This window comes from Astyanax mexicanus, chromosome 12 (assembly GCF_023375975.1).
Source record: "Astyanax mexicanus isolate ESR-SI-001 chromosome 12, AstMex3_surface, whole genome shotgun sequence".
In the NCBI taxonomy this organism is placed as follows: Eukaryota; Metazoa; Chordata; class Actinopteri; order Characiformes; family Acestrorhamphidae; genus Astyanax; species Astyanax mexicanus.
Window position 1 is genome coordinate 27,963,111 of NC_064419.1, and position 22,025 is coordinate 27,985,135.

General features: G+C 37.9%; 1 protein-coding gene and 1 long non-coding RNA gene across 3 annotated transcripts in view; one reads left to right on the forward strand and one right to left on the reverse strand.

Moving 5' to 3' along the window:
- Nucleotides 1–1,751, reverse strand: part of LOC111192673 (uncharacterized) — a 34,217-nt gene extending 32,466 nt beyond the window's left edge. The window contains exon 1 of the long non-coding RNA XR_002650078.2: nucleotides 1,646–1,751. This is a non-coding gene — a long non-coding RNA (uncharacterized LOC111192673). The remainder of the gene's footprint in view (nucleotides 1–1,645) is intronic.
- The window catches only part of adgrd2 (adhesion G protein-coupled receptor D2), a 33,660-nt gene that overhangs the window by 1,105 nt on the left and 10,530 nt on the right, over nucleotides 1–22,025 (forward strand). The window contains exons 3-21 of one of the 2 annotated variants that reach the window (XM_049485857.1): nucleotides 290–339; nucleotides 1,343–1,403; nucleotides 1,612–1,863; nucleotides 2,908–3,540; nucleotides 6,352–6,480; nucleotides 6,592–6,677; nucleotides 8,305–8,583; nucleotides 9,589–9,700; nucleotides 9,805–9,939; nucleotides 10,545–10,653; nucleotides 10,755–10,860; nucleotides 12,131–12,186; nucleotides 12,275–12,401; nucleotides 12,637–12,740; nucleotides 12,995–13,097; nucleotides 13,897–14,050; nucleotides 14,842–14,975; nucleotides 15,085–15,200; nucleotides 15,479–15,652. In XM_049485857.1, the coding sequence (XP_049341814.1) occupies nucleotides 290–339; nucleotides 1,343–1,403; nucleotides 1,612–1,863; nucleotides 2,908–3,540; nucleotides 6,352–6,480; nucleotides 6,592–6,677; nucleotides 8,305–8,583; nucleotides 9,589–9,700; nucleotides 9,805–9,939; nucleotides 10,545–10,653; nucleotides 10,755–10,860; nucleotides 12,131–12,186; nucleotides 12,275–12,401; nucleotides 12,637–12,740; nucleotides 12,995–13,097; nucleotides 13,897–14,050; nucleotides 14,842–14,975; nucleotides 15,085–15,200; nucleotide 15,479 (2,747 nt within the window). In that variant the 3' untranslated portion in view covers nucleotides 15,480–15,652. Of the gene's footprint in view, nucleotides 1–289; nucleotides 340–1,342; nucleotides 1,404–1,611; nucleotides 1,864–2,907; nucleotides 3,541–6,351; nucleotides 6,481–6,591; nucleotides 6,678–8,304; nucleotides 8,584–9,588; nucleotides 9,701–9,804; nucleotides 9,940–10,544; nucleotides 10,654–10,754; nucleotides 10,861–12,130; nucleotides 12,187–12,274; nucleotides 12,402–12,636; nucleotides 12,741–12,994; nucleotides 13,098–13,896; nucleotides 14,051–14,841; nucleotides 14,976–15,084; nucleotides 15,201–15,478; nucleotides 15,653–21,201; nucleotides 21,323–22,025 lie in introns of those variants that run through there. The other variant, XM_049485856.1, reaches the window with a different exon arrangement.

Genomic DNA, 22,025 nt, shown 5'->3' on the forward strand with positions numbered 1-22,025 from the left:
TAATCTAACTGAGATGGATGTGGTTAGTTCACGTTTTACAGCTCATGTCTGACTTCAGTTGCAGAAGTTGTTTAATTTGGGAAAAGCAGAACATTGCTGTGAAAATACAGGAACTCTGTCTCGCTGCAGTTTTACATCACCGCTGTCTTTGAGTTGAATTCCAGGCTAAGCCCCGTTAAAAACTGTTAAAGCTGATATACTGAAGGTGCTTTTTCGTCCTTGTTTGACCTTAACTGGGTTTTGTGGTGCTGAACTGTTCTTCCTCAGTGTTATTCTCTCCTTTATCCAGATGGGAAGATGCATTCCGTGCTGCTGATGGTGATTTTGACCAGCGCAATGGTAATGTTGATTTAATTACATACAGATTCTAAGGGGTAGAAACACTACTGTGAGTGATACTCTGTGATAATCTTAAACATAAAGGTGCTTCAAATGTTTTTTGAGCCATGTCATATTGTAGAAGGACCAACTGTGGCTCCATAAAAACTATGTTTGTAATAGAGATATAAGTGTTAGTATGAAAAACAAAGTTTCAGACTTAATATTTTTAAAAGTTGTTCACATACACTGTATTAATTAGCAATATGTTTGCTTATCGAACCAAAAGTGTTTTTTTTTGTGGCATCAATAAAAAACATGTGACATGCATTTAAAAGTTTGTAAGTATTAATTTACCAGTCATGCATTTATTCATGATCATTAACATTTGTATTTCATTCAGATACATTTTGAATCACGTTTTTCCTCCTTACATGTTCACTTTAATTCACTTTAAGTATAATCATTTCAAAAGACACAAGTATTGTTTTTTGTCAAAACACTAATCAAATGTGTGTCATATAAAATGAAACTTAAGACAAAATGAAATTTGTATTAATTAGTCTTTGTGAACATTACTGTTGAATGTTCAATGTTTTGGATTTCTACGTAATCTTACTTTGCTCTTTTGGTGCAATGAAATTATTTCCTCTGTCAGATTTTGTTACAGCAACTAAATCTTCACCAAGATTGCATCATACACCAAACATATCTCCGGGTGGTGTTTAATAAACACATCACAGCTAAAGCAATTTATGGGTAGTTGGGAGTTCCCACAGGGTTAGTCATGTGTTAACCCTGTGTTAAAAGTTTCCAGTTATAAATCCTTATTATTCATTTCTACCTTTGTATTCTTAAAAGATGTAGTTACATATGCATCAAAAATATGCTATTGATTGTGTGTTTTGTTTCAGATAGAAGGAATGATAGCCTTTCCCTTTTATTTTTTATTAGGAATAATTGTGAGGTGTTTTGTTAGTCCTTTAGTGTTAACTCTGTTTTTTTTTTTTTGTATTCATAAAAGGTTGTAGGTGTGTGTGAGCCAGTGCAACCTTTGGCAGATGCAGCACAAAGGTGTTTTATTGGTAAGTAACTAAGCTCTATCCAAAAAACATCAGTCAGACTTTTCATTTTAAAGTGCTTAGCTTTAAAATAAACACAGATTAAACGGGTTGTGCTATATTTTTGCACAAATAGAAAAAAAAAAAGATTTTTTTTAACAGTAAAAAGGGAATTCATTCTACATTTACGATACCACTGTTTGTTTGTTTTTTTAACCTTTTCCTACGACAGGTCCTGTGGACCCTCACACCCATGTGTTGCTGACCTCAGACACAGCTTATCAGCTCGTGAACACATCCTGCAGCTTCTCCCAGGCCTGGCATTTCTGTCAGAGTCTCTTCAGCTCCCTCACTGTGCTGGGTAACCGAGAAGATGAAATGGGGACCAGGCAGGTTCTCAATCAGGCCAATATGCAGAGTCCTGTCTGGATGAGAATCAGCAACGGACACCCTCCCACAACCACGCAGACCCTTTCCAAACAGAGTAGGTAGACATAAACAGACATCAAGATAAATCAAGATACCTGATCAGCATTACTTCAGTATCTTTAGTTTAACTAAGGGAACCTAACTAACCTAGCTAACCCATTTACCTAACAGCTCCGTGGTTCATGAACGTCGCCCACCACAGTTAACTTAAGTCTCAGAATGTTAACTAGTTAGCTAACTAGCCGGCTAGTTACTGTTTGCGTTAGCTTGTTAGCGCTTCCGGTTCTTGATGGTGTTCTTGTTTACTAGTGGTGCTCGTATCAGTAGAATCAGTTCTGAGTGGGGAGTTATTTATTTAGCAAAATAGATCAAACTCCCTAAAACTCTGGTTGTAAGTAAGTTAACTATAGCACTTTTGAATATTGTAATACTGTAGAATACTTTACATGTACACTGAACTGAATTTATTTGTTAAGTGGAGAAAGAAGAGAATTGTGGCTGATTTTAATAATATAATTAATGCCTTTAATGGCTTTAATAATAACATATTGTAAACTGATATTTGTTTATTTTTCTGACTTGTGCAATAGAACTTTCGAAAAAATATCTCTTTTAAATAAGTTACTTAAACATTAAGTATTTTAGGTCCATTAATAGTGATTATGAAATTACTTAAAAACAAGCTGTGTTACATTTTTTTGCATCTCTTTTTAAGGTCTATTGTTTAGATTCAACAGTTGTTTTTCTGCTAATGTCTGATTTCTTCATATGTTGTGTAATTTTGTGGAACAAAGTAAACCCAATAGTGACGTTAAGCCTAAGTGTTTTATATTATTATATGTACTTTTAACAGTACGGTGTGTCACAAACCTATATTAAAACACGTCATGCCATAAATAAATAAATAAATAAGTAAATAAGATAAAATAAAAATACCGTGATATACATTTTTAGTCATACCGGCCAGCACCATTTACTAAATGAGCTAGGCTCCAGCACGGGTTTTATGAGGGTCTTTGCGTGTTTCGTTTAGACCTAAAGCTTTTTTAGCTTCTCTGAGTCCTGGTTTAAACTCTTTTTTTTGTCCTCTGTTTCTCAGGAGGCTTACTCTCGGCACTCTCCTTCAGCGGAGCCTCCCGGGACGGACACGCGCGCGCAGCCGCCACTTTCCCGCCACTGGCGGCCGCAAGCGTGTGTGCGCGCGTGCAGTTCGACGGGCTCCACCAAAGCGTGTCCGCGCTGTTCTCGTACGCGACGCGCGCACTCACCAACGAGTTCCAGCTGCGCGCGCGCCCCGACGAAAAGCGGCAGCGCGTGCTGCTAGCGCTGATCGTGCACGGACGTCACCACGCGTACCGGGCCTCGTTCCCGAACGACGCGCGCTGGCACCATGTGTGCGTCACGTGGCGCAAGAGCGACGGCTCGTGGGCGGTGTACGTGGACGGAAAGAAGGGGGACGGGGCCGAGGGGAGCGAACCGAACCGGGACATGCACGGGAACGGGATCTTCATCCTAGGGCAGGACCAGGATTCGTTTGGCGGGAACTTCACGGAGCCGTTTGTGGGCAATATAACGGATGTAAACGTTTGGGATGTGACGCTGAACAACGAGCAGGTCCGGAGGCTTGAGGTGTGCTCGCGCCCAGTGGAGCCAAAGCCGTTTTTAGGCTGGCACGAGCTCAACCTCACCCTCCACGAGGTGACGGAAGTACCTGAGGTGATCCCGTGCCCAGGTGAGTGCAGAGAACCGGTCAGAGTCTCTACAGGTACTGCAAGAGTTCCGACTAAAAAATGTAGAGGTGGTCACTGTTAAGGGCATCTTAACCTAAAAGAGCCCAGACCCATTTCTGAATACTACAAATTAAAAAAAATATTTAGATAGATTTACTGAGCATCTCATACATGTTTTTCTTATTATGGGAACATGCCTTTTTTAGGGTAAATCTTGATGCAACATAGAAAACAATAATAAATTTATATTTTGTATTTTAACAGTTTGTTATAGCAATCATATCAGAACTGTTTTACTTTTATTTTTTTATTTTTAAATAATTTTATTTCAGTTTGTTCCCGTTTTCTCCCTAATTTACAAGGCCAATTGCCCAACCCACTCATTAGGACCCCCCCTATCACTAGTGATTCCCAAACACATGACTCCTCCAATACATGTGATGATTACTGAGTAGCATCACAGTGCTGGGAGGAAAGTGCAGCGACCCGGTTTTGATACATCAGCTCACACACACCGTGCTTCAGACATCATCCTTTGGAATGATGTAGGGCGTGAACGCCATCTATCCACCCAAAGAGAGTAAGGCCAGTTGTTCCCTCTCAGGCTTCCGGTAGCTCATGGCAAGCTACATGAACAGGATTAGAACCGGCAATCTCCTGATCAAGAACTGTTTTACTTTTTATGGAACATAAAACGTTTAAGTAAAGAGTTTGAATTGCTAAACTGGTTTAAACAGAACAGTAAAAGCAAATAGTACACTTTTTAAAGGGAGCTACTTTTGTCTCAAGGCCTAATCCAGTACATCTAATTTGTATAAATATTGTCCGATGAACGGACACAGAATCACACACTGTCCTGTGATGCTCTCAGGATGTTTAGTATATATATTTTTGGGAAAGTGATGGATGTAATGAACTTTCCATCTTCCCATCTTTTAAAGGGTCTTGACACATATGTTAGCGTCGGATCATTTGAGTTAAAACAATATATAAGATTTAAACAAAATACACATTACAACGAGTCAATATAAAAATATGAAGCAATCTCTCTGTCTAGATCTATATGATTAGCTACACAGGAGTTGTGGAAATACAGTTACACTAATCTAACTTTGTCAAGAGTACAAGACTCTCCTGACATAGTGGACTATTAATTTGACTCCTTAAAAATCCAGCAGTATATATTTTATTAAACGATCACAATCTACCTGATCAAGCTCTCATGGAGGCAGTTGTACACGGGATTGTTTAGTGGTTGGAGCTAAAGTCTGCTGTAAGGATCAGTGCTGGTGACCCCTGCTTTAAAAACTCTGAACCGTATGTCCTAACTAAATGCCATTGTTAAGAATGCTTATCCCTGCTTTGAAGCATGGTGAAGGGAGTGATTTCCTGTGCTGTATAAGAAAATATACAATGAATGCATGGAAGCTGTCAGGATATTCTGCATCAGAACAATGAGGTGGAAAAGAAGTATATATAAAATATATTAATAAAAACATATGGAATTAAAATGTATTCTGCCTTAATGTACTGGAAATACAGAATATATACCTTAGATTAGGCTATGCCTGTTACAATAAATCACATTATCAATGTATTGTACAATATAAGGGCATGACCTCAATAATGATTGCTGACTTCAATATTTATCATTAAGTTTACTTAAGGACCCTCTTTTAAAAGGGTGTAACAGTGACAACTGTTTTGTCATCGTTTTATCATTATATTAGTGAAAAGTCGGAAACTGACGCTGTTTTTTGTAACATTGATAAACTGCTTTGACATATTAACATAATCCTGAAGTCCCTGTCACATTTTAGAGTTTCACCAGATTTGAAGTGAGCTTTCTCTAGTGAGTGGGGATTTATGTGAATTCTAGTGCTGTAAATTTCAATTTTGCGGTTTTGAAATTGACCGAATTGCGGCACAGCAGTAGATGGGGTTCAGATAAGTTTTCTCTTCAATAAACCCAACTTTAATTATTCAATTATACAAGAAAATTTAATTTTCTATTATTGGTCTTCTGTTTAAAGGATCTGCACCAAATATTTGCACAAAAATATTATGACATTTTTTATACTTTCGATGATTATACTTTATCTCTAAAAGTTAACAGAAAAAAGAATTATAGTGAACAACAATTATAAGTCTACTATTAAGCATATTGCATTTTAAGCAGCAGTAGGCTGTCACAACATGTTTGGTTCATTTTTAGATTTTTCTTACGTAAAAAGAAAAACAAAAGCCTTCAGTGTCACTTATCACACTCTGTATCTGTTTACTCTCATTTTATCTCTTCATAAAGTGTTTTCCAGCTCAAAAATGCAAGTCATACAGGGCAAAGAAAATAAAGTTAGCTGAGCTAATTTAGCTTTAGCATTTGTTTGTTTGACAAAAGACTGCGATTCTTTGTGTAAATTCTACATGTGATTTGATAATTTGTAATTCATAAGAAAAATAGCACTGCTGAGGTAGCTGGCTAGCTAGCTATCTAAATATGTTACTAGAATAGTACTGTTAAATTAGATTTATCATTAAAGTAGCACGACTGAGGTAAATGTGTTGTGCCTTGTTAATATGTCTGCAGGGATATTAGAAATGTTAAGCGTATAAAGATAGATAATAGATAGATAATTTGTAGTTTTGTAATTGCTTTTTATATAATGTATTTTAGGCCTGGACAAAAACATTTATTTTTAATGCATCTCTAGTTACACCTTTTAGGGTCTTGTAGGGTGAGCTATTTGGTGGCAATAGCATTTTGACTAATTAGTGTATGTTACCAGATTTACACACACTGTATGTTTTGGCAGGTCTGCTAAAGCAGGAGCCTCAAAAGCAGGAGGACTGTAGAATTTTGGACAGCTGGGCTCAAGGTGTACCTCAGTATAGCACTTCCCCTTGCTCACACACCCTCCCCTTCATCTGCAAAACCAGCAAAGGTGTGTAATTGTATTTTTTTGCATTCGTATGTATGAATAGTAAAGTGTGTGGGGTTGTTTTAAGTGGTGTATATGAGGATGACTAAACAGTGTTGTCTGTCTGTCTGTCAGATCGCTACATGAAGAAAAAGGAGATGGAGGAATCTCTGACTGCTCATCCAAGTCCCTTCATGCAACACCTCTCACAGCATGGTGTGGTATGTACTTTAGATAAACAACAAGGTATAAAAACTCCTTAACTTTCAATGGAAGTCGTTATAAAAATGGATACAATACATACAAAAAAACTATTTTGGAGCATTTCTTTCGGTCCATTTATCATAAAAAGACAAAAACAAAAAAAAGATCCATTATACCACAATTAGTTCTGACCCTGCAATGTGATTGGCTGAAAGGCGTTCTGAGTGCTGTTATCAGCTGGTAATGCACTGTAACCAAAGTGCTCCATGTATTACTCTGCCAAATACATAACTATTTTAACTCGCAGAGTTTTTATAACCAAACAGATCGAATTTTCTCATTCACATTACCTTAAAATCTTTCAATAAACAGCGATAATGGAACTGTGGTCTAATCACGATAATAGACTTGAGGTTAGTGCTATAACATGTAATATTGGCACTGCTCTGCTGATCAACGGCCTACGTTATGCTGCTGACCTACGACAGCAGCATAACAGTGCCAATATTACAGATTATAGCACTCCCTCTCCTGTATTATTGCTTATATGAAGAACAGCTTCCAGACTGACAATATGAAAAAAATGGTTTGATGCTTTTTCAATACTATGTTGTCACAAACTATTTGGTCCTTTAGCATTCAATGCTTTCAATACTGTATGAAGCCCAGTTACTAGTTTCAAATGAGCCAAACTAGTAGGCAAGATTTGATTCACTTCATAAGAAAACTAATTCACACCATGGCTGGTGTGGCAGGAGCAAGGTAAACCTATTATTCTGAACGAGTTAATTAATTTGCGAGTTTTCATTTGATTCGGTTAATTGACACACACAAGGGAGAGAGCGTGTGTAGAATGACAACGACTAAAATAAGACATTCTAGTATCGATTTGGTATTGAGAACCGTGATACTACAGTTGGTATCAGTGTCAAAGTCAAAATTCTGGTATCGGGACAAACCTAGTATAGATTGAGCTAAACATATTTGTGACACAAATGTGCAAAATTTTTTGAAGAGAAATATAATAGAACTCTCTGTAGCAGATAATATGAATTTTTTGGCTCCACACTAAATGCCAGGCGTGGGCTACAGGGCAAATAAAGCCAAATGATCATCCAACATTGTGTCCTCACTAATGTTCTTGTTGCTGAATGCAAGAATGCTCTAAAATCTAGTAGAAAGCCTTCCCTGGACAGTAGAGACAGTTGCCTTTCAGGTCATAAAAGTATAGCTGTCTTTTAGTTCAAAATGAAGCCAAAGTTTTTAGTCCAGGTATTAGATTGTCTTATCCAAGTGTGTTGATACCCCTGGTAAAATAACTAAAATAAAAGCTTTAGAAGCCACAAAAACTTAGTGCTTGCTCTGAATTAATATATTTTTTATAGAACACCAGAAATATAGGTTCCTCAGTATGTCTGTTTGATTGTATTCTAAGGTTATCAACCAACATGGGTGTAAACTGCTCACTGCAATGATTCCTCAATCACAGCTGTTACAGTCATTGGAAGAAAAGCTTTTGGTGCATCATTAAAAAAAAAACCAGTAACTCCGGCAGAACTGTAAGAATATATTTAAAGAGACTGATTTGCTGAAGAGTTGTATAACCAGTGTCACAGATTCTTCTTGTATATCTCTTCAATAAAGACTACAAATGATGTCCTTGGCAAGCCTGGAGCGGACAGAAGCTGGTCTTCTGTCTCAAACTTGTTGAACATCTCTGAGCGGTACCTGCGGGAGTCCCGGGAGCAGCTGGAGAGCAGGGATTTTCCCTCTCTGGTGCAGATACTCTCTCAAGCTGCTGAGCTGCCTAGTGCAGACAACCGGAGCCATGTCACTGCACACACGCTCAGCCGCAACTTCATTGGACTCGCAGACGCACTCATCAGCCAGGAGAATGCCAACAAATGGCATGCCATCAGAGAGGTGCAGAGATATTATTAATAGTATTATTAACACTTACATTCTTATACATTGAATGGATTTTATTAAATTAACCTACCAATATGTAATTGAAGTGAAGACTTTCAGCTTTTATTTAAACTGGTTTACCAAAGATATTGCTTAAACATTTCAGGCATTTATACATCGTTTATGAGAACTTTCAACATAGATTCCAAAGAGATGTTGACGCAATGAAGGAGGCCAATATTAGGCTGCGAAGAAAAAACTACCAGATAAACAGAGGAAACTTTAGAAGTTTCTAACTCATTTTAAAAATACACATTTAAATTTGCGTTATACAGCTCTGGAAAAAATTAAGAGACCACTTAAGTTTATGAATCAGTGTCTCTGATTTTGCTATTTATAGGTATATGTTTGATTAAAATTAATTATTTGCAGAAAATGAGAAATGGCTGAAATAACAAAAAAGATGCAGATGTAGCTTTCAAATCTCAAATAATGCAAATAAAAAGAAAACAAGTTAATATTCATGACGTTTTAGAAGTTCAGAAATCAATATTTGGTGTAATAACCCTGTTTTTTTATTACAGTTTTCATGCATCTTGGCTTGTTCTCCTCCAGCAGTCTTACACACTGCTTTTCTATTTGGTATTCTAAGTGGTCCAGAGCTGTATATCAGATATTTTGTAGATGGCTGGTGTTATGGCTGAGGGGTATATGACTAATTTAGTCTTCCCCATAGCGGTCACACAGATCAAGGCACACCTTCCTCATTTAGTCCTCCAGCTCACTTGCTCACATAATTTCCCGCACAGTAGAAGTGGGTGTGTCCTGCAGCTTTTGTGTGTCATTTCGACTCCCCAAACAATGTACAGCTAAAGTTAATATAGAAGCCTAAAGTTAAAGTTATGTATAAATATTTGTGCTAGTAGGTAACAGTTGGTTACCACTTGGCTCTATTTAAGTTCTCGATTTGTCTGTATCTGTATGTATATTAATTACAGTTTCTGTTGTGCTGTGGTCCAGGTGGTGAGCGGACCAATGGCTGTTGTGCAAACCATTGACCGTATGGTGACCAACCTCAGCCCCCTGCTCCTGGAGGATGCAGACAGTGCTCAGTTCCACTTCAACAATATCAGTGAGTCTCGCCCTTCTCTCCTGTTCAAAGAAAGTATTAAGTTTGTCAGTTTACCGAACCCTTTACTGAATCCTGAGTAAACATTCATATACTGTCAATTTCAGGATTGCAGGTCCAACAGAAGTCTGTGTCAGAGAGTTCTGCAGGTTCTGAATTTTGCAGTGCAAATCTGACCAATCACTCTGAACTTGACTGCATCTCTGTCCCACCTCAAAGCATTCAGGAGCTCTACAACAATGGTATGCAAATAGCTATTCCTTCTTCATGTACAAACTGCCAAGTTGTTTAGTCTTCAAAAAAAATGTTGGCATAAACTGCTGCATGGCTGGATTAACAATATGCAGGTACACTGGCCCTTTTGCAGATTTCTTTAGTCAAACCTGTTCTAATGTAAGAGATTTGTAACAGTAAAGATTCACAAAACACATCTACAATTTTAATCATACGTTCACCTCAGTAGAGTCATCCCAATCATACATTTACTTTAGCAGGGCAATTTTAGTTATACATTTACCTTAGTAGTGTAATTCCAATGAAAGGTTTGCCTCCAGAATTGCCATTCTAACTATACATTTACAACAGTAGTGCCATTCTGCTCACAAGTCTACCTCAGAATTGCTATTCTAATTGTAATTTTACCTCAGTAGTGCCAGTCTAATGATGTCACTGCTGCTGAAAACAATCCTAATATTAGAGGAAAAACTGCAATATGACTTAAAAAATATCATTGTTGTTCATGAATTACTGAACACTAAAAGTGATTTATTTTTTGCCATTTCGACTATTACAATTTGATGTATCCCTAATTAACAGTTTTTCATTCTGTGTATTTGGGCATCTTTAGGGTTTCAAAAAGTGACTGTTTTGAGTACGTGGTACAACTCTTTAACACCACTTATGAACACAGAGGAGAACGTCACAACCTTCCCAGTCATCACTGACAGCTCAGTGAAGTAAGTATTGTCACTAAAAACAGTGAAAGAGTGAATACAAGAAGCCAGTTTTATTCTACAATTTTTTAAATTATTATTTCATCTCATCTTAAATGTGTCAGGTACATGGGGACTGTTCTGGGCTCGTCAGTGATCTCCAGCGCGGTGATGGGGAATGGACAGCTCATCAGCCTGGGTGTCCAGTACACACTGCGACACCGCAGTAAGGTAACATTTACTACAGTTAAAGGGAATTCAACTGATGATGTCTCATAATTGAATGGTTAGAAGATGAGCAGAGACATTCAGAATGTTAATCAATTACCAGAATGTAACCAAAATATTGTTCTCTTAATAGTTCAGTGTTTTCTTTAATTATTTTCACTTGAATAGTATGGTATGTGCTTATAGAATGTGCTTTAGCAAAAATTTGCAAAAAAATATACTAGTAATTATGGCTGAGTGATATATATTTTAGTTTGGCAATAGAAAAACATATATTGTTTAGTATTACGCTCCACTGTCTATATACTCCACTGTCTTTCTCTCACAATTTCATTTCAGTTAAAAAGAGAAAGTAGGGCTCTGAGTGGTCGAACGGGCTATGCGCTGCCACTATGATAAGGAAATTGCCGGTTTGAATCATGTTTATGTAGCTTGCCATCAGCTACTGGAGCCCTGAGAGCACAATTGGCCTTGCTCTCTCTGTGTGGGTAGATGGAGCTCTCTCTTTCCACATTGCTTCAAAGGGTGATGTCGATTAGCACATGGCGTCTTTGAGCTGATGTATCGGAACCAAGTCTCTGCGCTTTTCTCCAAGCTTGCTGTGATGCTATTTGGCAATGCTGCATCGGCAGTTGGAAAAGAGGCGGTGACTAACTTCACATGTATTGGAGGAGGCGTATGCTAGTCTTCACCCTCCTGGTGTTGGGGCATCACTAGTGATAGGGAGAGTCCTAATGATTGGATTTGGTAATTCGCTGTGTAAATTTGGGGAGAAAATGGTGAAAATATATATAAAAAAATGATTTAAAAGAGAAAGTAAATAGAATGTTATTACTTTATATTTTATGTTTAATGAACAATTTGCTAATGTCTGACTTTCTTATTAAAATGAAAAATATGATGAAATATGAAAATATTATTTTACTTGTTGAGTGTAATTCAATAAGAAATGGGTCTAATCATTAAATTTATAGAAAATGTACTTTATCGCGATATATATCGTTACCACGATACGAAGTGGTCTGTACCAGTATATTCGTTTTTGGTCACACGTTTTCGCACAGCCCAACTGGTAATAGGTAATTTCATTTAATGTTGCATGACAGAGCAACCCCTGGATGTTGCCTGCTTTCTACACAATGCATGTCTATACTTTTCCTCACTACATTATTAAACACTTCTAATAGTGGTGCACTTCTTTTAACAGGCTGTTTATTGTGGTACTGTGTAATATATTTCTTTGTGACAATGCAACTGCTGTTCTGTTCCTCAGAATACTTCTGGGATGCATTATAATCCAGTCTGTGCTTTCTGGGACTTTAGCCTCATGTAAGTGTTTTCCTATTGGCTTTTTAACATTTACTCTTTTCTTTAGCTGAGGCAGTTCTTTGACAATGATGTTTTTATGTCTTCCCAGGCCAGAGGATGGAGGAGGATGGTCCACTGAGGGCTGTGAGATCATTTCCTCGGCACAGGACTCTACTTCATGTTACTGTAACCACACCACCAACTTTGCCTTGCTGTTACAGATATATGATGTTCAGGTAGAGCTTTGTCTCATCTTAATGTCCAATAAAACATATCAAACTATATATATATATATATATATATATATATATATATATATATATATATATATATATATATATATATATATAATGTGTGTGTATATATAATATATATATATTATATGTATGTTTCTGTTAACATTTAACATTTATGTAAATTGCGTGTGTGCGTTTGTTTGTTTGTTTGTGCGTGTGTGTGTGTGTTTTGTAGAGGAGCCAGGAGAACGAGAAAGGCCTACAGATTCTTAGTTTTATTGGCTGTGGAGTGTCTCTGTGTGGCCTGATCTTTACCTTCATCCTCTTTGTGGCCGTTGGGTGGGTATTGATTCAGGGGGCAGTGAGAGTGAACATTCCTTTATTATTATTTAAATATACATTTGTTGACATTTGTTTTGGGTATAGACAAGCACATTAAACAAGCTTCTTATTAAAACAATTGATAGAGCAAGAAATGAGCAAATAGTAAACAATTAGTAAAAAGTGAACAGCTCCTAGAATGCATTGCAGTGTTATCCATTCTATTTAAACTAAAAGCTGTTTTTTTAATCCTGCTCTGTGTCTCCCTCTAGTGTCCCAAAGTCAGACCGCACCACAGTGCATAAGAACCTGATAGCAGCGTTGGCTATAGCTCAGCTGCTGCTGATCTTCAGTTATTGGGCCTCTGCCAACCAGGTAGAGTACATCTGAATCAGCTAATATTTAAAAACAGAACAGAGATATTCACTGTTAATAGTAGATTGCTGGGTATACAAAACTTGCTTACCATCTATACTCTTACATACCTGTATAACTCCACCTAAAAAGAAGTCTATTAATCCCCTCTGAATCTCCAAAATTTATGGACTATTACTGGGCCATTCCATAAATGGGTGCCATTTGCTTGTTGTATCTCTTACAACTTGAACTTATTTTTAAATATTTTTTCAACTCTGAATCTAATAAAATGTATTTACCAATACAAAACATGTACTGGTCAATCCCATGCAGCTTTTTTTTTTAGTTCATTACAAGGTTTCTAAGCCGAAGACGGTTACAAATTTTGTGACATTTAAAAAGCATGTTTAAAAGCAAGTCCACTAATTCCTTTTCTATGCTTTGCTACAAATTAATTTACCATGCTTTATAATGAAATGTATTTTATATTGTATTATAAAATTATATTTTATGTAGTTATTGTGTGCACATTTATGCATGTAATTTCCTGGGGACAGAAATGACACCAATTCAGTGGAATGGCCCTTTTGCAATATTGTGGTATTTTGTCAGTAGTATTTATATAGATATAGATCTCAGGTTATTAAGGTTATTATTTGCGTGGATTTGGGTTGTATTGGAACTCCTGGTAGGTTTGTGCTTCAGGGCTGGTCAGTTTGTAACCTGAGATGTTGGAACCTCATCGTTATGTGTTTGGGATGATGTATCTGTGTGTTTGTGTAATGATTGTGTATACTGGTGTTTATCTGTTGTTCAGGAGCTGTGTCTGCTGGTGACTGCTCTCCTTCACCTGTTCTTTCTGTCCTCTTTCTGCTGGATGCTGGTGGAGGGACTGCTGCTCTGGAGTAAAGTTGTCTCTGTCAACATTAGTGAGGACAGGAGGATGAGGTTTTACTACGCTCTCGGCTGGGGTAAAGTGTGTGTTTTGTGTTTGTAGCAGAGAGTGTTAAAATAAATGTGTGTAGCCTCTTTCTGCAGGTCACCAATAGAATAAAAATGGTCTAGATCAGGGGTCTGCAATAGGCGGGACGCGGGCCAGATGTGGCTCGCAAGCATGAAACATCTGGCCCGTGAGGTTGTTTGAACTATAATAAAAAAATACTTCTCTGGCGTGCTTTTGTTTACAGCCCTCCCTTTTCTCTCTTTCGCACTCGGTGTGACTTTAGTTTCTGCCCATTCGTGTTTTTCCGCCCGTTCTTGGGCTCCCTGTTGGATATTTCTCCTGTTAGTATAAATCTCCTGTCAGATGTTAAAGATACAATAAATAAATAAATCAGTTTGTAAAATAGCTGCTTCCTGTGGGCTGCCCTGTTTTTGTGCATGGTTTTCATTCTTGTTTGATGCACCATGTTTATTTTCCCCAAAAAGCACACACAATTATTATGAACATGTTTGATCAAAGTAAAGATAAAGTATATCTTAAATTAACATTTGTGTGCTTAGAATTTTAATAATTAATTCATGATTATGTTAATGTGAAGCAAGCTGACAACATTTCATGAAGACTATTGTCTAATAAGTTCAGCTCGTTGATCAGCTTCTCTTCATCTATCATCTGCATGAGAGTTTTTGTGGCACACAGACCAAATAACTGATCTAATTTTATATGTAGTCTATTTTGTTTTAATAAGTAACATTTATTTGGTGATTTAAATAGCTTAAGACTTAAACCCTGCCTGTTTTATCTCTCTCTCCCTCCCAGGTTTGCCTGTTCTCATAGTTGCTATAACCTTGACGGTCTCCCTGAACAAGTACAAGGCAGAGCAGCACTGCTGGCTGAACACAGAGTCAGACATTATTTGGGCTTTTGTGGGGCCAGTACTGTTCGTGCTAGCGGTAAGTGTGTGTCATGAGTGTGTTTACCTGATTGTGTGTGAGCACAGTAAGTTTAGACACAGTGTGTTTTGAGTTTTTTGTCATGTCTGCTTGTACTGTTTGTTTTTAGGTGAACACTGTGGTCCTGTGTCGCGTGGTGGTGGTGACGGTGTCCAGTGCTCGCCGGCGGGCGAAAATGCTGGCTCCCAGCTCTGTTTCCAAACCCCATACTCTGGACCTGACCTGGTGAGGCTCTTACGCTGCACTCTACGAAATTAAATGCTCCTTCAAATCCTGTTTGATTTAAATTCAAATAATAATACGATTCATTACAATATTATGTTACAGGTAAATCCAACCAAATTGTGTTAAAGGGCCGCAATGTGTTTACTTAATCTAGTTATGTTGAAAAGTTTAGTTTAAAGAAATACTATGTATTAAATGACAGCAAGTGTGGAAATTGGTTATACAGTTCAATTTCAAAATACTGGAGAGACTTGTTTGCCCCATCCTCTCTTCACCAGATGCGAAGCACTCTCAGGCTTCTAGGATGAAGATCTTGAACCACCACAAATGAGCACAAGATGAGGGCTAGAACTTTTGCAATGGTAATGTGTCAGTGGTGTGCTGTAAGGCCTCTCTAACACTTCAGAGAAGGGGTGACAATAGGTGCATGTAAATTATTACATAATATTCAATCAGGAAATATATGTTTATTGTTAAATATAAATTATAGTTATTGTAAATCATAAGCATATATTTCATAAATGAACTAAAGTAAAAAACAGCAACTAATTCAAAGCATTAGTCTGCTTTTTTCAGTTGCTACAGGACGCATATCTGAGTGACCGCAGTACTAACCAATCAAAATTGCTTTTTTAAAATGGCTTCTGCCCCCATACCTGTCTGCCCTGTCTATACACATTTTTTTGAAGGGTGTAGTAATAAGTTTTTTAGCAAAGTTGTAGGACATCTAACCAATCAGATTTAATTTTCAAATTAGGGGGGCGGGGCCATGGCTGTCTAACCCCTTCTCAGCGCTCTGATTAAGGTGCTACGCATTAGTTATTCGTAAAATGGAGCGCAGGCTGGTTTAGTTTGATAGTTAGCAAACTATCATGGAATTGCGACTGCTAATGAGACAGATATTGTGTTGTATCTAGGGCTGGCCCGAATAGCGTTTTTTGAGCTCCGGATATTCGGCACTGATTCGAAGCGAATATTCGAATATTCGTTTTTAAAATAAGAGGTAAAAAAAAAAAAAAAAAAAAAAGGAAATCACGGCCCCTTTAATCCACTGAAAAATGTTCAATTTGCTCTGACCGACAAGACATATTCACCCCGGATTTTTGGTGTTTTTATCCCGGATTTTTGTGTTTTCACCCCATATTTTTTCTGTGTTTTTAGCCCAGATTTCTTTGTGTTTTCATCCCGGAATTTCTGCTGCCCTACACCGCGGCTTATCCGCTGCGTAAGCAGGCTAGGAGGCTGCTGCTGCACGGTTTCTCCGCTGCGCAAGCCAGCCCAGTAAATTGCTGTTTGTGTTTTCACACTTAGGCTATTTGCTTAAAAAAACAAACAAAAAAAACGTTTGTTCAGGAAGTATTTTATATTCTTAAACATTGTTAATTATATTAGAGGACAGTCATTGTAAACTGTACTTGGTCTATTTCGGTTAAAGGATTGTGCAGGGCATATTACTGATTTTGTATTTTTGCACTTGGGCTATAAGCTCAATATTAAATATTTAGTTTGTTTAGAAATTATTTTATATTTTTAAACCATGTTAAATTATATTAGAGTAGAGGAAAGTCATTGTTAATGACGTTATTGTATTTGGTCTATTTCGGTTTAAGGATTGTGCAGGGCATAGCCGTATTACTGATTTTGTATTTTTGCACTTGGGCTATAAGCTCAATATTAAATATTTCGTTTGCTTAGAAATTATTTTATATTTTTAAACCATTTTAAATTATATTAGATAAGAGGAAATTCGTTCAGACATCATTTTTGTAGGCCAGGCTTTTGTAACCGATTTAGCCCCTACTGTTGCCACATTACCCCTTACGTTTTATTATATAAATCAGTTTGGTTTTTTTTATCATGTATAATAGAGGTCTGCGCGAGACTGATTTTTAAACCCACTCTTCCACGCTCCCGCGTTTCTGTCTCGTTACCGCTCCGCAAAAAAATTGCTTCTTTTAATCCCGCGCCCGCCCGCCACATACACATTTCTGCCGCTCCCGCCCCACGTTCCTAATATAAATTAAATAAACTACATTTAATGCTTCAAATTTACTTATATATTTATTAAAACAGCAGCGCTGCACCATCGGTGTGTGCGTGTGTGTGTCGGTCCATCCTGCGCGTTGAGAGTTTTCTTTAGTTTTTTTTTTTTTTTTACAATTATTACAGTTTTCTTAACTATTTATTAATTTGCTCCCGCATCGTCTGGATTAAACTCCCGCTCCAGCCAATAACAGTTCAGTTCTGTCCCGCGCGCAAGATATTCTGACGGGACCCGGGAGAACAGAAGTGGTTAGACTGAGGTGGAACTCTGGAAAGGAGAAAAAAAACGAATATCCGAATACCAAAATTAAAAACCGAATACCTACTCAACGAACGAATATCCGAATACCCGAATATTCGGGTCCAGCCCTAGTTGTATCTAATTAAAAAGCTTTTTTCAAGGCTGCCCTTCAATGTGAAACTAATTTACAATAAAAGGCCGCCTGACTGGTGAGTTTTTGTGTGTACTTAATGTTTTGTACTGTAGGCATACAAATGAGTGATATTTGTTGAACGGCTGTTGAAGGAAAATTAAGCATTTATTGTTGTGGTCTATTGTAAATGGTATTTTTGTCGTTTGTAGCTGTGTTTTGGGCTGTTAATGTGTATTAAGTTCATATAACTCAAGTCAAGACAAACAATATGTAGTTATTGTAATATTCATCTATGTAAAGGTCGGCGTAGGGTTGGTAGTGGTGAAGTGTTGCAGGACAGGTACCCCCATTATTAACTGCACGCCACTACAATGTGTATTCACATTTGTAGCCAAATTAAGTCAGTACAAACAAAAAAGAGTCAAACCTTTGGTTTCTGGGTTTCTGTGGTGTATTTTCATTGCACTAGCTGTTTCAGAGGTGGTAAAACAGCTGTGACTCACCTGCTTGTACGTTATGACTGATAGCAGTTAATGTTAGCTTGTTGTAGTCTGAGGGCATAAGCCAGCAATAGTCTGGATCGCGTTACCTATCTTAAATACTCACTGTCTTGATAACCCAAGCGCATACAAATCAAAGAAGCACCTGAATGTTGAGCATTTATCAAATGTAAAAGGCATTACTCCATAATGAACAATTCAAGGCAGAACTGGCTAAAGCACTGCTGCCAAGAGATACCAGTGCTTGAACTTGAAGCATGTTTTCTTAATACCTGTTTACTCATTAGTATAATCCTGTGTTAATGCAAGAATGAACCCTATGGTAGCATAGAATCACACTCTGTAGTACAACAAAGCAACTTCCTCTCACAGACCACAGAACACCGAGGTCAAAAGTCCGTCATTATATAAAACATAAAAACATAAAACTGCATACCTAAAGGAAAAAGATTGGGGAATGACTACACCCTGTCCATATACTAAACACAGAACAGGAATTTGACAAATAAGACACATTGTAATTTTTAAATTCCGCCCTCATTTGTAGAGAATGTTGTAATTTTTAGATACCACAGAACTGTGATTCTGCTCAAACCAACTTATCAAAGAATTACCTCAGACATGCAATGAATGGCAATGACTGATGGCATGTTGATTAAAATGTAACTGACTACAAAGCAAATGAACCAGTAAGAAGTACACATTTGTAAAGTACAAATTCATCAAAATGTTCCAAAAAGAGTCAATGTAGCTAGTTACTACCCAGTGCTGCAGCCCAACTAAGTCTATTCTTCCGCTGCTTTGCACTTCAGACACACACTTGGACAGCATGCTTTTCTTCCATTTCAGTGTGCTAATATTCTCTACGTTTATTAACACACTTGAGAGTATTCAGAAATGAGCGACACAACCTGTGTCTCTTTCATCAATCATTAGACTTATTTTTTATAACTTTATCTATAGAGATTTTCAACTTTTTACATCTGACAAAGCATTTATCCTACTGCTTACATGTAAAAAGCAGTAGGATAACTGAAATGTAGAGATCGTTCCAAGCAAAATGGATGCTACACATCTCGATATATGGTTATTGTCTGCCTGATGAAGTACATCTTACATTGTTAGAGCTTTGCTATTACACAAGCACATTGTCTCCACCTTCCTATATAACAAATCACTCATGTAGGCGCTATAGGCACTGTTCTGTCAAGCAAACAGAAAGAATAAAATGAAAAGAGGAGAAATCATTTGCGCACATGCAGCCAAATGCCGGCCCATGGCCTTGAATGAGTTGGTAGAGCACTCTGTAGCCTCCAGCTTTTGTGAACAGCTGGTTTAGGCAAGAATCATTTAATGAAAGCAGGGATGAGCTGTAGCTTCAGTGTTTCTGTTAACCATTCTGTGATATTTTTTTGCAACTACATGTTTAAAATTTGTGGACACTCATATTTTCGGAATATAAGGCGCACCTAAAATCCTTTAATTTTCCAAAAAATCATCAGTGCACCTTATAATCCACTGTGCCTTATGTATTAATTCTACCAGTCAGGTAGTAAGGAGCAGTAAATCTACACTGATGAATTACAGAATATAAAGGAGTTAGCACTGCTAACCGCGGCTGGGTATCACTGTTAACTGGGACTGGCTAGCTCAGCTTACCGGGGCTGGCTAGCGCTGCTAACCAGGGCTGGCTAGCGCTGCTAACTGCTGATGGCTAGCACTGCGAGCCGGGGCTGGCTAGCGCTGCCAACCGCTGATGGCTAGCACTGCTATCCGGGGCTGGCTAGCGCTGCCAACCGCTGATGGCTAGCACTGCTATCCGGGGCTGGCTAGCGCTGCCAACCGCTGATGGCTAGCACTGCTAACTGGGGCTGCCCAGCACTGCTATCCGGGGCTGGTCAGCGCTGCTAATTGAAGCTGGCTAGAGCTGCTAACCGCGGCTGGCTAGCACTGCTAACCGGTGCTGGCTAGACCTGCTAACCACGGCTGAGTAGCGCTGCTAACCAGGACTGGCTGGCGCTGCTGACAGTCGCTGGCTATGCTGTTATCCGGAGCGGAGTAGAGCAGGCAATCGCGCTGGCTAGTGCTGCTAACCGCAGCTGGCTGTGTTGCTAACCGGGGCTGGCTTACGATAAAAATCGTAAAAATATGACTGCCTATTTCCAGTCTACACTTTTGCTTTATTTGCACACACGCACATTAGCTGTGCAGTTCTGACACCCCTATTCTAAATGAAAGTTAAAAAGATTAAGCAATTCTTTACATCAAAGAAACATTCATTAGCATGTTGGTTAGCAGCCAGTAACAATCAGTAGATGATCAGTAGAAGAACTCTCAAAAACAATTCTCAAATTGCAGATTATGTTCAGTAAGTTCTGCTAATGTCGGGAAAACAAAGGGTATAAAATGTATGAAATAGGTACAACAATAATGCAACAATAATATGTGCAACAGCACACTTTTAATATCAATAAACTCTGCTAAACAAATAAAAACATTTGCCTGTTATATTATACAATATACACTTCCCTATTTTTTTTAGTTGTCCAGAAGCAGTGCTGTATGCCCCAGACAAACTGTTTTTTTTTTCTCATCTTAGCAATGACTTTATTACTGCACTTCACCTGTCAGACATCTAATTTTTCTCTTTAGTACTGAAACTGAGACCAATATTAAGCTAAGCTGAAGTTTCTTCCAATTTCCAAGTATTTTTAAGGTGTAGAAAACAGTACTCACTTATATTTTTAATTGTTAGAATTAGGATAGTTAGAATTGCTACATACCAGCTGTAAGCTGTCGACAGATTATTTGCTTGCTTTCAGGCTTTGCCCTGCAGGCATGTAACATTATTAGACATTATCCTGACGTAAAATGTCAAAGTCTGTTGTTGTTGGTGGCCAGCTGAGTGGTAGTTTACACCTAAATTTTGTACATCAGATTTTGTACTATTTCCTGTTACTGGCTGGACATAAAAGGCAAAAAATAGCAAAAATGAAGGGAAACAAATAGGGTGACTGGTAGTGTATATAAAAATGTTCAAAAAAATGTAGATGTAATTGAACAAAAAACAATGTGTATTTGCAGGGCAGCAACACGGCCTGTGCTGATTCTGCTTCCGGTCCTGGGCCTCACCTGGCTGTGTGGAATTCTGGTGCACCTCTCAGTGGTTCTGGCGTACCTGTTCATTATACTCAATGCATTTCAGGTAACCCCCTGAATTCAACCCACACTCACTCTGTTAATGTACAACACTAACGGTTTATTTTTTACAGGTAGCGATCAGCAAGTGTAAAAATGAAGGTTAGACTAACCCTCTATTTGTCCTTCACAGAATCATCATTACTGTGTTCTTTAGTTGTACCTGTCTGAATACCTGATAGCAACGTAGTTAACCAACCTTTAACTGTGGTGCATTTCCATTTATATTTATAGACGCCCTTATTCAAAACAACTTACAAAATTGCTGCGTTGTTTACTTTGAAAATATCCATAACTTGTTTGTAGAAAGAGAATCAGAAAGGTACATAATGCTTAAATAAAGTTAAAAACCTTGGAGAAAATTTTTAGTTTAGGAACTCTTTAAAAGGATAAGTCTTTAGTTTGCGTTTGAAGACGATGAGTGACACCCAGTGGAAGTTCGTTCCACCACCGTGGTGCAGGACAAAGAAGAGTTGGCATGTCTGTCTTCTATTGGTCTTGAGGGATGTTTTGTAGAGCTGAGCCGCACTGGAATCTTGAAGAACTCTTGGTACCTTTCTGGCTTTGATCAATGGCATCAAGTATGAAGGAGCTAGTCCCTTTTTGGCTTTGTAGGCCAGCAAAAAATGTGGTATTTATGTAATTTAAAAATCGGTTTTGCTTCCATAAGTTTATCCTGTTGTGAATGTATTCATTCTGAGAGAGAGAGG